At 48.4% G+C, this 16,465-nt stretch overlaps 1 protein-coding gene across 1 annotated transcript; it reads left to right on the top strand.

Annotated features, from left to right (window-relative positions):
• The first annotated feature begins 1,448 nt into the window (after positions 1-1,448).
• On the top strand, positions 1,449-10,406 carry ACKR1 (atypical chemokine receptor 1 (Duffy blood group)). Its single transcript, XM_070950326.1, has 2 exons — positions 1,449-1,529; positions 8,628-10,406. The coding sequence occupies exons 1-2, from the start codon at positions 1,509-1,511 to the stop codon at positions 9,534-9,536; spliced, it is 930 nt and encodes a 309-aa protein (XP_070806427.1). The 5' UTR covers positions 1,449-1,508; the 3' UTR covers positions 9,537-10,406.
• The last annotated feature ends 6,059 nt before the right edge of the window (positions 10,407-16,465 follow it).

Below are 16,465 nucleotides of genomic sequence, written 5' to 3'. Positions count from 1 at the left end.
TACAAAATTATTGCTGAATTATTCAGATCCTGAGTAATTACTAAAACGGTGCCGGGATTTGCCGGCGGGAGGGGGGGAAGGAAAACCGGGGCCCTCTGGAAGCGTCACCTGCGAGCAACTGGCAAGGAAATCAATGGTGTGTGTGACCTCACAACTGGAGATGGTGTTATGTGGGAGGTTTTCTTGCCCCCTAAAAAGAGAGATCATCCCAAAAAAAATCCCTTTTTTTTTTAATATAATATGTGACAGTGAAATAAGCTTTGCAAAACAACGCAAACTGTTACCCACAGTTGTTTACACGCGCTGAGATGGGAAGTGTGTCTAATATAAAGGCGATGATGTTATTAATATTGTTAATATTAAGCCACGCACGGTGCAAATTAAATTAAAGATTGAGATTACAATCGTGCGCCTTGTATCCTGGGAGTAAATTTCATGGAACATGGTAGGATAATGTTGGTGATGGGTTTATTGTTCCTTCTAATGCAGTCTTTCTCAGCCTGGGCAATTTTAAGCTGGGTGGACTTCAACTCCCAGAATTCCCCAGCCAGCATGCTTTAAGATGAATGGACTTCAACTCCCAGAATCCCCTAGCCAGCATGCTTTAAGATGAATGGACTTCAACTCCCAGAATCCCCTAGCCAGCATGCTTTAAGTTGAATGGACTTCAACTCCCAGAATTAAAGCATGCTGGCTGGGGATTCTGGGAGTGGAAGTCCACCGATCTTAAAGCAGGCTGGCTGGGGGATTCTGGGAGTGGAAGTCCACCGATCTTAAAGCATGCTGGCTGGGGGATTCTGGGAATTGAAGTCCATTCATCTTAAAGCATGCTGGCTGGGGGATTCTGGGAATTGAAGTCCATTCATCTTAAAACATGCTGGCTAGGGGATTCTGGGAGTTGAAGTCCACCCATCTTAAAGCAGGCTGGCTGGGGGATTCTGGGAGTGGAAGTCCACCCCTCCATCCACTCCATCCTCTTTCCTTTGTCTTCAACACTGGTGGGTCTACACAACTCTTGGTCTCTCCACCATATTCCTATGCGAAAGACCTCATACTGCCACAGACCCTCCTCAAGAAAACGGTTGGCCTTCGAGACAACACACAAGGCACGTTGTCGGTTTATTGTACCCACCACACCTGGGTCTCTCTCCTGAGGAACCTCTTTGTTGCTTTTGGCCCGCTTCGGAAGAGGTTTACCAAGACCAGGAAGAAGGTCCAAAACCAAGGGGAATTTGACGTGCCTTCTAAAACGTTCCGGAGATATTTCCTCAAGTTCCTGCCAAGCATCCGTCTCCCCCTCGCCTTCCGTTTTCCACCCAGAAGATGGAGTGAGTCCACTATGTGCTTCCTGTCCAAGAACACACCCATCTTGCTTATCTTCCTCCCCCTCCCCATCCTCCCCCCCTCCCCAATCTTATCTATGAAGACCAGATGCCACCTCCGAAGACTGTTGGAGCTACCAGGTCACACAGACTTCAGTAGAAGCCAACGGGCTTGGCATAGACATTATGGGTAACTGCATTCGCACGGTGAGTCTTTCCAAGGTTTTGGAGATCTTTTTTGGGGGGGCGAGGGGGCTGGGAGGAAGAGGGGGGCTACTAATATAATGATGAAGATGATGATGACTGGCATAGCATCCCCACAATTCATGGGACTGACCGGCACAATGTATTTACATGGGTTGCAGCATCCCAGGGGCTCACGGGATGAGTCCCCCCCATTTGCCCCCCCCCTTTCCAGGGGTCTTCCAACCAGCAAAGTCAGGGTGGGGTGGGGTGGGGAGAAGCCGGATTCGGCTTAACGACCATGGGAATTCGCTGAACAGCTCCAGGGATTCGCTTAACAACCACAGCAAAAAAAAAGGTGGTAAGAATCAGGGGGGGTGGCTCCTTAGACCCAGACAGAAGGGCCGGCGGTCCCCATTGTAAGTCGTAAGTCGAGAACGAACTGTAGTGGTGGAAGAGCTGGACTAGGAGCCTGGAGACCCGGGTTCGAGTCCTGCCTTGGCCATGGGACATCCATCGATGCTTTTAGCTAATTGCATTTTCTCTCTCTCTCCCTCTCTCTCTCATTCCTCCCTCACTTTTATTCCCTCTCTCCCTCTCTCTCTGCCTCTCTCTCCCGCTCCCTCTCTCTTCTTCCCTCTCCCTCTCTCCCTCTCTCTCTCATTCCCCCCTCTCTCTCCTTCCCTTTCTCCCTCTCTCCCTCTCTCTCTGCCTCCCTCTCCCTCTCTCACCTTTCCCCCTCTCTCCTTCCCTCTCTCTCTTTGCCTCTCTCTGCCTCTCTCTTATTTCTCCCTCGCTTTCATTCCCTCTCTCCCTCTCTCTGCCTCTCTCTCCCACTCCCTCTCTCTTCTACCCTCTCCCTCTCTCCATCTCTCTCTCATTCCCCCCTCTCTCTCCTTCCCTTTCTCCCTCTCTCCCTCTCTCTCTGCCTCCCTCTCTCACCTTTCCCCCTCTCTCCTTCCCTCTCTCTCTTTGCCTCTCTCTGCCTCTCTCTCATTCCTCCCTCGCTTTCATTCCCTCTCTCCCTCTCTCTCTGCCTCTCTTTCCCGCTCCCTCTCTCTCTGCCTCTCTCTGCCTCCCTCTCATTCCTCCCTCACTTTCATTCCCTCTCTCCCTCTCTGCCTCTCTTTCCCGCTCCCTCTCTTCTTCCCTCTCCCTCTCTCCATCTTTCTCTCATTCCCCCTCTCTCTCCTTCCCTTTCTCCCTCTCTCCCTCTCTCCTTCCCCCTCCTTCCCTCTCCCTCTCCATCTCTCTGCCTACCTCTCCCTCTCTCACCTTCCCCCTTCTCTCCTTCCTTCTCTCTTTGCCTCTCTCTGTCTCTCTCTCATTCCCCCTCTCTGCCTCTCTCTCCCGCTCCCTCTCTCTCTCCCTCTCTCTCTCTCCTTCCCTTTCTCCCTCTCTCTCCTTCCCTCTCCCTCTCTCCCTCTCTCTCTGCCTTCCTCTCCCTCTCTCATCTTCCCCCTTCTCTCCTTCCTTCTCTCTTTGCCTCTCTTTGCCTCTCTCTCATTCCCCCCTCTCTCTCCTTCCCTCTCTCCCTCTCTCTCCTTCCCTCTCTCCCTCTCTCTGCCTCTCTCTCCCTCTCTCTGCCTCTCTCTCCCACTCCCTCTGTCTCTCCCTCTCTCTCTCTCATTCTCCCCTCTCTCTCCTTCCCTTTCTCCCTCTCTCTCCCTCTCTCCTTCCCCCCTCTCTCTTCTTCCATCTCCCTCTCTGCCTCCGTTCATTCCCTCTCCCCCTCTCCCTTCTTCTTCTCTCTCTCTCTGTTTCCTTCCCTCTCTCTCCATAATATGTGGGATTATATTATATTTTTTTGCTTAGACAAAAAAGAGAAATGAATTCTGAACCTTTTCAAAAGTCAAATTCCACAGTTAGCCTCAAACCATCCAGTAAATTCATTTACGTTTGGATCTCTTCTTTCAAATCTGACATTAACCTTTTCTGGAGCAGAAATCAGCTTACAAAATAATCATGAAAAGAAGGCAAATTTTTTTCTCGGGAGCCCCTGACCTTCCCTTGCAGACAATAAAAATGAAAGAATTATGCAACTTGATACAAGGCAGGTAGATCTGCCCTTAATTGTAGCAGGCGTTCGGAATATACAGACCTTCCAAAATCAGAATTTAAATGGAAATGTTATACGTGAGGAGCTGAAAGAAAGAAAAGCATTTTCCCCCCCAAAAAAATCTCCCAGAAATAACATTATTGATGTACAGTAACACCAAAACTGCAAAGAGAAACTAGACAAATCGATCCAATAAAAGCCTAAAATATCAATAGACAAAATGATATGATATTATTTAAACAAAGCAAAATCCCTTTGGCTCTCATACAGGTAGTCCTCGAATTACGACCATCAGAGACCCCGCCCCCCCACGGTTATAATTCATTACGGTCATAAAGCGAGTCAGTTTTTATGACCCACCTGATTGGATGCCCTTTTTTTTTGGCACCCGTCGTTAAGTGAATCCTCGTGCGGGAAGCAAACTCCCAGCGGTCGTTCAGCGAATCAGCGGGCTGAAATTCATAGAAGCCCAACGGTGTGATTTTGAGCAAAACCGTCGTAAAACACAGCCACGTGACTGCGGGACGATGCAAACAGCCGTAAAACGAACCGTCCCGATCGGTCGGTGGGGAACGTCAAACAGTCGCTAAGCGATCTGTCGTAAGTCGAGGAGTGTCCGCCAGCCGTCCCTTCATTTGCACAAATGATTGCACAAGGGGAGCCCAAAGAGAGGAGCCATTTTTATTTTAGTTTGGCTTAAGGACAGCGCTTGGATTTTGCAAAAAGCATTAGGAGAGGCGGTTTGCAGGGTAAAACTGCAAATTAAGCGTGTAAAACTCCAGTGCAAACAACCTGATTCCCACATCCATCCCAGGCAAGAGGCAAATTCCAAATAGCGTAACTTTTGGCCAGGTGGAAAGGCAGGGAATATGAGTCTAGACCCCCATACGTTTTGGGGTTTCTTATCTTGGTAGAACCTCCACGTCCAGGACAGTGGTGGGTTTTAAAAATTTTTACTACCGGTTCTGTGGGCGTGGCTTGATGGGCGTGGCATGGCTTGGTAGGCGTAACAGGGGAAGGATACCGTAAAATCTCCATTCCCATCCCACTCCAGGGGAAGGATACTGCAAAATCTCCTTATGAGCCGAGGTGGCGCAGTGGTTAGAGTGCAGTACTGCAGCTACTTCAGCTGACTGCTAGTTCAGCAGACCAGCGGATCAAATCTCACCGGCTCAAGGTTGACTCAGCCTTCCATCCTTCCAAGGTGGGTCAAATGAGGACCCAGATTGTTAGGAGGGGCAAGATGCTATTTAGTATACTGTCTCTGGTGTAAAGCCGCCCAGAGTCCTCGGAGAGTGGGCGGCATAGAAATATGACTAATAAAAATAAATAAAAATAAATTCCCACCCCGCTCCAGGGGAAGGTTACTGCAAAATCCCCATTCCCTCCCGATCAGCTGGGACTACGGGAGGCGGAGAATAGATGGGGGGCGGGGCCAGTCAGAATTTTTTACTACCGGTTCTCCGAACTACTCAAAATTTCCGCTACCAGGTTCTCCAGAACTGGTCAGAACCTGCTGAAAGCCACCTTTGGTCCAGGAGCAGTTTACCTTAGCATGTCCTTTACTAGGAGAAGAAACATCCAGAGAAGCTTTCCGGTTTTGGCCTCCGGGCAGATTGGCGTGAAAGGGGAAGACGCTGAGCTAAGGGAAGCTCTGGTCTGGCCCAGAACGGCTTTATCTTAATGACGTTTCTGCAGCGGCTTCTGGAATGTTATTGTAAAGCTGTTTATTATTTTATGCTGCGGTTCTATATTTTACTGTTTTTATTAGGTTTGCAATTTAGCAATTTTATTGTGTTTTAATGATGTTCCTCCTTGGGAAAGCAGCTTGAGATCTTTTTAAATTAAAAGATGGGGTGGAAATATATTTGCGAAGGAGGAAGGAGGGAGGGAGGCTGGGAGGGAGGGAGGGAGGGAAGGAAGGAAGGAAGGAAGGAAGGAAGGAAAGGAGTTGGGAGAGAGGGAGGGAGGAAGGAAGTTGGGTGAAAGGGGAGGGAGGGAGGAAGGAGGGAGGAATTAAGTTGGAGGGAGGGAGGAAGTTGGGAGAGAGGGAGGGGAGGGAGGCTGGGAGGGAGGGAAGGAAGGAAGGAAGGAAAGGAGTTGGGAGAGAGGGAGGGAGGAAGGAAGTTGGGTGAAAAGGGAGGGAGGGAGGAAGGAGGGAGGAATTAAGTTGGAGGGAGGGAGGAAGTTGGGAGAGAGGGAGGGAGGGAGGCTGGGAGGGAGGGAAGGAAGGAAGGAAGGAAAGGAGTTGGGGAGAGAGGGAGGGAGGAAGGAAGTTGGGGTGAAAGGGAGGGAGGGAGGAAGGAGGGAGGAAGTAAGTTGGAGGGAGGGAGGAAGTTGGGAGAGAGGGAGGGAGGAAGGCAATTGGAAAGGAGGGAGGAGGGAGGGAGGAAGGATGGGAGGGAGGGAGGGAAGGAAGGAAGTTGGGAGGGAGGAAGTAAGTAAGTTGGAGGGAGGGAGGGAAGGAAGTTGGGAGAGAGGGAGGGAGGAAGGCAATTGGGAAGGAAGGAGGAGGGAAGAAGGAAGGAGAGAGGGAGGAGGGAAGTTGGGGAGAGAGGGAGGAAGTTGTGCAGGAGGGAGGGAGGAAGGAAGTTGGAGGGAGGGAGAAAGGAAGAGAAGTTGGGAGAGAGGGAGGGAGGAAGGCAATTGGAAAGGAGGGAGGAGGGAAGAAGGAAGGAGAGAGGGAGGAGGGAAGTTGGGGGGAGGGAGGGAGGAAGGAAAGAAAAGTTGGGCGAAAGTGAGGGTGGAAGGAAGTTGGGAGGGAGGTAGGGAGGAAGGAAGGAAGGAAGGAAGGAAGGAAGGATTTTTTGAAGAAGTTGGGGTCTCTGCTTCATTAAACCAGGATGGGGGAGGAATTGACTGCCTTTCGCGCAACGTCTTTTTCTAATTCAAGCCTGCGATCTTATCGTCACCTAAAGGAAGAGGATGAAAAATGGCCTCGTCTCCTTCCAGGCGGGACGAAGTGGCGGCCAGAGGGGAGAATTATTCAACGTATAAAAATCCAGCCCTCTCCCGCTCTGAGCCGGAGTTTTGCTCTGGGAAGGGATATCTCATACACACAGACACACAACCGACACACCAACACCGGCACCCTTTTGCCACCCACACCTCAGCTGTCAGATGGAAACATCGGCCGGCCATAATGAAAAAGACAAACTCTGTTTGCTCCATCACACTAAAAGTCTTCTTTCTTTCTTTCTTCTTCTTTCTTCTTCTTTCTCCTCCTCCTTTTTTCTTCTTCTTCTCTCTTCTTCTCTTTCTTCTTTCTCTTCTTCTCTTTCTCCTTCTTTCTCCTTCTTCTCCTTCTCCTTTTTTCTCCTTCTTTCTTTTTCTCCTCCTCCTCCTTCTCTTTCTCCTTCTCTTCCTCCTCCTCCTTCCTTTTCATCTCCTCCTCATTCTCTTTCTCCTTCTCTTCCTCCTCCTCCTTCCTTTTCATCTCCTCCTCATTCTCTTCCTCCTTCTCCTTCTCTCCTCTTCTCTTTCTCCTTCTCCTCCTTCTCTTTTTCTTCCACTTCTCCTTCTCTTCTCCTTCTCTTTTTCCTTTTGCTTCTCCTTCTTCTCCTCCTCCTCCTTTTCCTCCTTCCATCTCCTCCTCCTTCTCTTCTTCCTTCTTCTTTTCTTCTTCTCTTTCTCCTTCTCTTCTTCTTCTCTTTCTCCTTTTGCTTCTCCTCCTCCTCCTCCTTTTCCTCCTTCCTTTTCATCTCCTCCTTCTTCTTTCTCCTTTAGCCTCTCCTTCTCCTCCTCCTCCTTCTCCTCCTTCCAGCTCCTCCTCATTCTCTTCCTCCTTCTCCTTTTGCTTCTCCTTCTCCTCCTCCTCTTCCTTTTCCTCCTTCCTTTTATCTCCTCCTCCTTCTCTCCTTCTCCTCCTTCCAGCTCCTCCTCATTCTCTTCCTCCTTCTCCTTCTCTTCTCCTTCTCTTTTTCTCCTTCTCTTCTCCTTCTCCTTCCAACATTTTGCTCTCAGCTCTTCCCCTTTGGGGCAACTCTCTCTCTCTCTCTGCCTCCCAGAAGTCAGTTTCTTTCTCCCCATCCTGTTCGGTGATCCATCGACATCACTCCCCGATAATAAATGTGTTTAAGGAAAGGCTAAGGTGAAGAGATAAATTCCCATTAATTCCGAGTGGCAGTCTAGCAAGGGACGCATAAAGTTATCAAAGGGAACGTCTGGGAGGGAAACAAATTCACATGCCGAGCAAGTCTGCCCTTCGGTAACTCTTTTTTTCCCTTTCTTTCTGGAGCCAAATGGATCCTCTGCTCTTCGAAATCTTAAACACAAACACCTGCGAATCCTCCTGCAGTTTTGCCACCTTGGGATTCTGCAAAAACTCCCCTAGGCCCCATATTTCCCCCCTCCCCCATACCAGATTTTGAGAAATAACATCTTCCACATGTTGCCCTTCCTATATCCTCGCCTGTATCATCATCCTAATAAGACCACATCTGGAATACTGCAACCAATTTTGGTCCCCAGACTTACAAAAACAAAAGATGCTGAGACTTTGGGAAAACTTTAAGACAAGAGCAACCAAGATGACCATCAGCGGTGGGCTTCCCAAAAAAAATTTTTTTAAATTGCCCGGTTGCTGGGTGGGTGTAGCCATGTTGGCCTCCTGCACCACGGCAAGAGGGGGGCATTGTTGCCTTCTCCGGGCTCCGGAGGTTTTCCTCGAGCCTCCGGGAGGGTGAAAATGGCCTCCCCAGGCTCCGGAGGCCCTCTGGAGGCCAGAAACGGGCCCATTTCCGGCCTTTCCAATCTTCCAATAGGCCCGTTTTTCGCCCTCCCCAAACCTCTGTGCGCGCCCTGCACTTACCTACATTCAAAATGGGCCGCGTAGGGACTCCTGGGAGGGCCAGCCAGGAGTGGGATTTGGGGGTTGTCCGAACTGCACAGAATCTTAGCTAGAGGTTCTCCTGAACCCCTACGAACTCCCAGTAGCCCACCCCTGCTACAAGGTCCCTTCCAACTCTGTTAAATTTGTATAGTCCTCCCTATTTCCTTTCACATTTTCCATTTATCTCCTTCCCCATCCCTCACCTCTCCATCTTCTCTCTCCCAACCGGCAGGATTTAGCCAACAGCACCGTGTATGACTATACCACCAATCCTGACCTCTGGGAGCTGATGGACAACTTCACCCAGAACGAAACAGCGGAAGACGACTGGTATCAAAACTTCGCGGAACCATGCCAATACACCTTTTGTTCCAGTTTTATCGGCGGGATTCCGGTTTTCCTAGGCATCACCTGCTTCCTGGGAATTGTTGCCAACGTGGCGCTCGGCATTGCCTTAACCAAATGCCCTCGGTTTTGGGATCGATGCCAGCCAGGGAAGGTGGAGCTTGTCCTGCTCGCCGTCGGAGGGATCATCTATGCTTTCACATTGCCGTTTTTCGCCCTGGGCATCGGCTGGAGGTGGGCTATAGAAGACCGTCTCTGCCAAGTGATCCATGGACTGAAATTCGGGAGCCTCTTCGCTCACGGCTTGTTGGCGGCTGGCACCGCCTGCCGAAGCTCATGGGATCTCCTTCAGCCATTTCTGCCCACCCTGCTGTGGATGATGGGCTTCCTCTGCGCCATCCCGGCCGCGTTGGTGAGCAGCACCGATGGGCTTTGCATCCCAGATCGTCTCGCCAAGCTTCACGCCTGGTCCCTGGTCCACGTGGCCTTCTGTTTGGTGATTCTGGCCCTTCTCCCGCTCATCGTGGTCTTGACCACGGCGGGTCTCAAGGGGTGTGGAAAGAGGGGCCACCCCCATTGGAACATCAGCTGGATTTTTTATCTCTTTTGGGGTCCCTACGGGGTCGCCGTGTTTCTGGACATGCTTCAGGAGGAAACGAAGTTTTCCCAAAGTTGCCGTTTTCTGGAACATCTCAACTCCTTCTTGGGACTGTCAGAAGGATGGGGGATGCTCCACTGTTACCTGAGCCCTTTTTTAATTTTGGGGTTGGGCTTTTATCGCCGAAAGACAGCCTAAAATGATAAAGAACTGAGAGAAAATTCCTACAGATAGTTCTCGACTTATGACCACACTTTGAGGCCACAATTTCAATTGTTAAGCCAGGCGGTTGTGAAAAATGAGCCGTGCCCGATTTTACAACCACTGCAGTCGTTCGGCGAATCACAGAGTCATTAAATGAGTCCAGCTTCCCCACTGACTTCACTTAATGGATGTCAACCTGAACTAGGTGGCTCAGTGGCTAAGACGCTGAGCTTGTCGATCAGAAAGGTCAGCAGTTCGGCAGTTCGACTCCCTAGTACAGGTCTCCTTGCGTGAGCAGGGGGTTGGACTAGATAACCTCCAAGGTCCCTTCCCACTCTGTTACTGTTAGTTTGAGCTGGGGAAAGGTCACAGATGGAGATCCGGGGACACACACACACCCTTCCCGGTCCGAATTTCGATCACAGCATGGCGGGGATGCTGCAATGGTCATAAAAGTGAGTCACTTTTTTCAGCGCCATCATCACTTCGGACGGTCACTAAATGAAGAGTCGTAAGTCGAGGACTACCTGGCCCTTGAAAAGTCTCCTTTACTTCCCGCGATGAAGCCACCGAGGCCATTTCTGGTGCGTTGGCCACTGAACTTTCGCTATTGAACAAATCACATTGTGTTTTCCATAAAAGTGTGTGGGTGGTTTTTTTTTTTTTTATTGTTTAGCATTGCAAATAAAGATGTTTGAAATGGCCCCTCTTGTATGCTTTGGCTGAGTCGAGTCTGGCACTTTGCTGCAGAAAGGACTTTGAACGCTAGAGTTTCAGGCATGATCCCAATCCAATCGGAATAGAAGCTGGAAGGGACCTTGGAGGTCTTCTAGTCCAACCCCCTGCTTAGGCAGGAAACCCTACACCACTTCAGACAAATGGCTATCCAACCTCTTCTTAAAAACTTCCAGTGATGAAGCTACCTGCAACTTCTAGTGGCAAGTTGTTCCACTGGTTAATTGTTCTTACTGTTAGGAAGTTTCTCCTTGGTTCCAGGTTGCTTCTCTCCTGGGTTAGAGTAGAATAGAATAGAATAGAATAGAATAGAATAGAATAGAATAGAATAGAATAGAATAGAATAGAATAGAATAGAATAGAAGAGTTGGAAGGGACCTTGGAGGTCTTCTAGTCCAACCCCCTGCTTAGGCAGGAAACCCTACACCACTTCAGACAAATTGTTGTCCAACATCTTCTTAAAAGCTTCCAGTGTTGGGGCATTCACAACTTCTGGAGGCAAGTAGTTCCACTGATTAATTGTTTTAACTCTCAGGAAATGTCTCCTTAGTTCTAAGTTTCTTCTCTCCTTGATTCGTTTCCATCCATTGCTTCTTGTCCTGCCCTCAGGGGCTTTGGAGAATAGCTTGACTCCCTCTTCTTTGGGGCAGCCCCTGAGATATTGGAATACTGCTATCATGTCTCCCCTAGTCCTTCTCTTCATCAAACTAGACATATCCAATTCCTGCAACCGTTCTTCATTTGTTTTATCCTCCAGTCCCCTAATCATCTTTGTTGCTCTTCTAATATCTACTCTCCAGGCCTTTAATCATTCCGTCTTTGAAATTATATCTGATTCCCTCCTGCTGGTAGGAGGGAGGTTGGGGGTAAGTCTTGTCTGACTACAAAACCTATAAGCAGGAGCCATGGAAGGATCGTTGCAAATTTTGATGCAGGAGAGAATTTCTGACAAGTGGAATGATTATTAGGACAAGTGGAATAATTAGGGGAGATTTTAATAATTAGGGATTTCTTTTCTTCTGATCTTCTAAACTTCCAACCTCGGTTCTTTCCAAAAAAAGGAAATTGTGCTGTTCTACCAGGAATATATATATATATATATATATATATTCCAAGAATGTCCTTGTTTTGATCGGTGGCTGATCGTTCCCAAACTACCAAGTGATTAGAACTGACTTTTGGGAAGCAACAGATTGCAAGATGCCAAAACAAACACATTAATTTTGGGCAGTGTGCGGCATCCGGAAGCCTTTGTTAATCAAGGGGGTCATAGACACACACACACAAATATACACAACTCTGTTTCTGGGAAGAGTTAAACCAGAGTTGATTACGACTTCCCTCCAAGACAATTGTAGGAAAATCAGAACAACTCTTCTCATTTAATGTTTAGCAGTGTTCTAATATTTGAAGGGACGCGGTGGCTCAGCGGCTAAGACGCTGAGCTTGTCGATCAAAAGGGTCGGCAGTTCAGCGGTTCGAATCCCTAGTGCTGCCGCGGAACGGGGTGAGCTCCCGTGACTTGTCCCAGCTTCTGCCAACCTAGCAGTTCGAAAGCAAGTAAAAAAAATGCAAGTAGAAAAATAGGGACCACCTTTGGTGGGAAGGGAACAGCGTTCCGTGCGCCTTTGAGTCATGCCGGCCACATGACCACGGAGACGTCTTCGGACAGCGCTGGCTCTTCGGCTTTGAAACGGAGATGAGCCCCCTAGAGTCGGGAACGACCAACATATATGTGCGAGAGGAACCTTTACCTTTACCTTTAATATTTGAGGGGCTGCCACAAAGACGAGGGGGGGTCAACTCATTTTCCTAAGGCAAGACAAGAAACGATGGATGGAAACTAAGCAAGGAGAGAAGCAACCTGGAATTAAGGAGAAACTTTCTAACAGTGAGGACAATTAACCAGTGGAACAGCTTGCCACCAGAAGTTGTGGTTGCTCCATCACTGGGGGTTTTCAAGAAGAGATTGGACCGCCATTTGTCTCAAATGGGGATAGGGTCTCCTGCTTGAGCAGAGGGTTGGACTAGAAGACCTTCAAGGTCCCTTCCAAATCTGTAATGTCTATGTTCTCTATTCTTTTTGGAGACTTGTCTGGTCTTCGCCTTTGACTGCTGAGATTCCCATGTTATCCATTGAGGGTTTCTCAAACTTTAAGACCAAATGTTAAGATCAGGTTTCTCAAACTTTAAGACCGGTGGACTTCAACTTCCCAGAATCCCCCAGCCATCTTTGCCAAAATTCCTCCCAGAATCATTTTGGATAGCGAGATGGGAGGCATTTATAGTCCTCAACCTACGACAATTGCAATTTCCACTGCTGAGCAAGGCAGTTGTTAACCGAGTCACTAAATGAATTGTTGTAAGTCGAGGATTTTGTAACTAACTGGCATTTCTAATGTGAAAGCCAACTAAACCACTCTTCGTAATAACAAGCCACTTAAAATTCTCCCCTTCCCTAAACGTCACTCGCCTTCCCTCACTCCTAAAGATTTACCATATTTTTCGGACTATAAGATGCACCTTTTTGTCTCTCAAAAGGGGGTGGAAATGCCTGTGCGTCTTATAGACCGAATATTGCCAAAGCCCCGCCCACCCGCCAGCCATTTTTTTTTTTGGCCTCCGCATGTCCTGTTTTCGAGCCTTTTTCAGCCTTTTTCAGGCCTTTCTTCGACCCATTTTTTGGGCTTTTTTCGGCCTGTTTTCGAGGCTTTTTTTGGCCCATTTGGGGGGCTTTTTTGGCCCATTTTGGAACTTTTTTCAGCCTGCTTTTTTGCCTGTTTTCAGCCTGTTTGGGGGGCTTTCTTTGGCCCATTTTTTAGGCTTGAAAACAGACCAAAAAGAAGCCTCACAAATGGGCCAAAAAAGCCTCGAAAACACTCCCCAAAAAGCCTCGAAAACGGCCCCCCAAAAGCCTCAAAAACGGCCCCCAAAAAGCCTCGAAAGTGGGCAAAAAAAGCCTTGAAAATACTGCCCAAAAAGCCTTGAAAACGACTCCCCAAAAGCTCGAAAACGGCCCCCAAAAGCCTCAAAAACAGCCCCCCAAAAGCCTCGAAAGTGGGCAAAAAAGCCTTGAAAATACTGCCCAAAAAGCCTTGAAAACGACCCCCAAAAAGCCTTGAAAACGGCCCCCAAAAAGCCTCAAAAACGGCCCCCCAAAAGCCTTGAAAATGGGCCAAAAAAAGCCTCGAAAACAGGCCAAAAAAAGCCCCAGAAACAGGCTGAAAAAAGACTGGGAAAGGGCTGAAAAATGGCCTGAAAAAAGGGAGGCCAAAAACTTTTTGTTGTTGTTTTCCTCTTCTAAATTTAGGTGCATCCTATAGTCCGAAAAATACGGTAACCACTTTTTTTAAACCAGCAAACGTGGTTTGTACTGTTCCTAGGATCTAGAGACCCCTTGCCTATCCTGGCCAAATGCCTGTCTGTTTTGTGATTCAAGTGTCCCTCGCTGCTGGCTTTACGCAAGGATAAGAGTTAGAAGGCCATCGGATCAATGCACTCAGCACATCGACTTCACACTCACACACACACACACACACACACACACACACACACAATTGCAAAGTGGCCTTCATTCCTAAGCAAGGAGCTCCTTTGAAGGCATCTGACGGGCTGGATTATTAATCTCATTGTATTTTTAAAAAATGAGATGCTTTAACCAGGATGGAACCAGAAAGCGGCCTCTCTCCCCGTTCGTTCGTTCGTTCGTTCATTCATTCATTCTCCGCAGGCTTTTATTGACTGTTGCTCCATCAACTTAAATGCGCATCAAATTAACGTGCCCTTATGAAAATTGGGGAGGGGGGCGGCAGAGCCTTTTGTGAGTCGGCACTGCCCCCTGCTGTCTGGCATGAGCATTGCGGGTTCCCCCCAGAAAGACCAGCCTGTAACGATCTGGATAGGATAGGATAGGATAGAGAAGGGAAGGGAAGGGAAAGGAAGGGAAAGGAGGGGAGGGGAGGGGAGAATAGAAGGAATAGAGAATAGAATAGAATAGAATAGAATAGAATAGAATAGAATAGAATAGAATAGAATAGAATAGAATAGAATAGAATAGAAAAAAGGATAGGATAGGATAGGATAGGATAGGATAGGATAGGATAGGATAGGATAGGATAGGATAGGATAGGATAGGATAGGATAGGATAGGATAGGATAGGATAGGATAGGATAGGATGGATAGAACTGGATAGAGAAGAGAAGGGGAGAGGAGGGGAGGGGAGGGGAGAAGAGAAGAGAAGAGAAGAGAAGAGAAGAGAAGAGAAGAGAAGAGAAGAGAAGAGAAGAGAAGAGAAGAGAAGAGAGAATGGAATGGAATGGAATGGAATAGAAATATTTCTTGTTCTTTTGCAACAGGTAATCCTCAATTTACGACCACAATTGAGCCCAACATTTCTGCTGCTAAACTTGTTAAGCGGACTTTGCGCCATTTTACCGCCTTTCTTGCGACTATTGCCAAGTGAATCACTGATCCAATTAGTAATAGGTTTGTTAAGTGAATCTGGCTTCCCTCATGGACTTTTGCTTGTCAGAAAGTCACAAAACGGGATCCCGGAACCCCGTGACCTTCTGCAACTGGCATAAGTACATGCCAGTTGCCCAGCATTTGAATTTTGATCACATGACCATGGGGATGCGGCAACAGTCATCAGTGTGAAAAACGGTCATAAGTCACTTGTTCGGTGCCGTTGTATCTTCAAATAGTCATTTAATAAACTGTTGTAAGCTAAGGACTATATAATGTAATCTTGTTTTTACCTTTTTCCAGACCTAAATTCAGTGATGAAATCTAAATTTTTTTACTACCGGTTCTGTGGGTGTGGCTTGGTGTGTGTGGTGTGGCTTGGTGGGCGTGGCAGGAGAAGGATACTGCAAACTCTCCATTCCCTCCCCACTCCTGGGGGAAGGATATTGCAAAATCTCCATTCCCTCCCCACTCCTGGGAGAAGGATATTGCAAAATCTCCATTCCCAGCCCATTCTGGGGTCAGCCAGAGGTGGTATTTGCCGGTTCTCTGAACTGCTCAAAATTTCCGCTACCGGTTCTCCAGAACCTGTCAGAATCTGCTGGATTTCACCCCTGCCTAAATCCCATTCCATACCCGGAATAAACAGGGATCTGTTTTTAAAAGTCCTTGGGATGCCTGATTTAAGTTGCACCGTTTTCCCGCTAATAGCTCCGAGATCTCCGCCGATGTTATTAACTTTTTTCTCTAATTTGGAAGCCGGTGGAAGCTCCCACTTCCCAGCAATTACTCCCCGGGGGAATCTTAATTATTTTAGCAATGAGAATTTGTAATGCGTATCCTTGGCTTGGCAGTGTAGGGTAGCGGTAGGAAATGCTCGCAGAGGGAGCCTGGCCCCCCAGGGAGGACAGGAAAAACCCTTGGCATTGCAGCTTGCAAGATAACAATCCTCCTTGCATCATGAACGAATCCTCTCTGGGTTGTGAATTGCTGATGACAAAAAGCTTACGAAATTTCGTGGCAATGCAGTCTTGGGAACGAAAATTGTAGCGAAGGAGGAAAGCAAGAAAGCAGAAGGAAACTTTTTGGTCTGAGCACCAAAACTTTTAGAGAGTGAGGGAGAGGACCTTGAAGGCCCATCTAGGAGAGCTGGGTGGCAAACAGCACAAAAGAATAACAGGGTTGGAAGGGACATCGGAGGCCATCCAGTCCAACCCCATGCTCAAGCAGGAGACCTTGCCTTATAGCATTTCAGACAAAGGGTTGTCCAATCTCCTCTTAAAAACTTCCAGTGTTGGAGCTTTCACAACTTCTGGAGGCAAGTTGTTCCACTGATTAATTGTTCTCACTGTCGGGAAATTTCTCCTTAGTTCTAAGCTGCTTCTCTCCTTGATTAGTTTCCACCCGTTGCTTCTTGTCCTGCCCTCAGCTACTTTGGAGAATAGGTTGACCCAGGGGTGGGCTTCACAAATTTTAGCAAGGGGTTCTCTGCCCAGTTGCTGGGTGGGCGTGGCCATGGGTGTGGCCTAGTCGGCCTCCTGCACCACAGCAGGAGGGCATTTTTGCCCTCCCTGGGCTCCAGAGGCTTTTCTCGAGCCTCCGGGAAGGTGAAACCAGCCTCCCCAGGTTCTGGAGGCCCTCTGGAGGCCAGAAATGGGCCCATTTCCAGCCTTCCCGAACCTTTTTCACCCTCCCTGAGCCTCTGCGAGCACTCTGCACTTAC

The sequence above is a fragment of the Pituophis catenifer genome, unplaced genomic scaffold, assembly GCF_029215685.1.
Source record: "Pituophis catenifer annectens isolate HBS135680 unplaced genomic scaffold, rPitCat1.0.hap2 SCAF_10, whole genome shotgun sequence".
Lineage (NCBI taxonomy): Eukaryota > Metazoa > Chordata > Lepidosauria > Squamata > Colubridae > Pituophis > Pituophis catenifer.
This window is presented reverse-complemented; position numbering and strand designations above follow the sequence as displayed.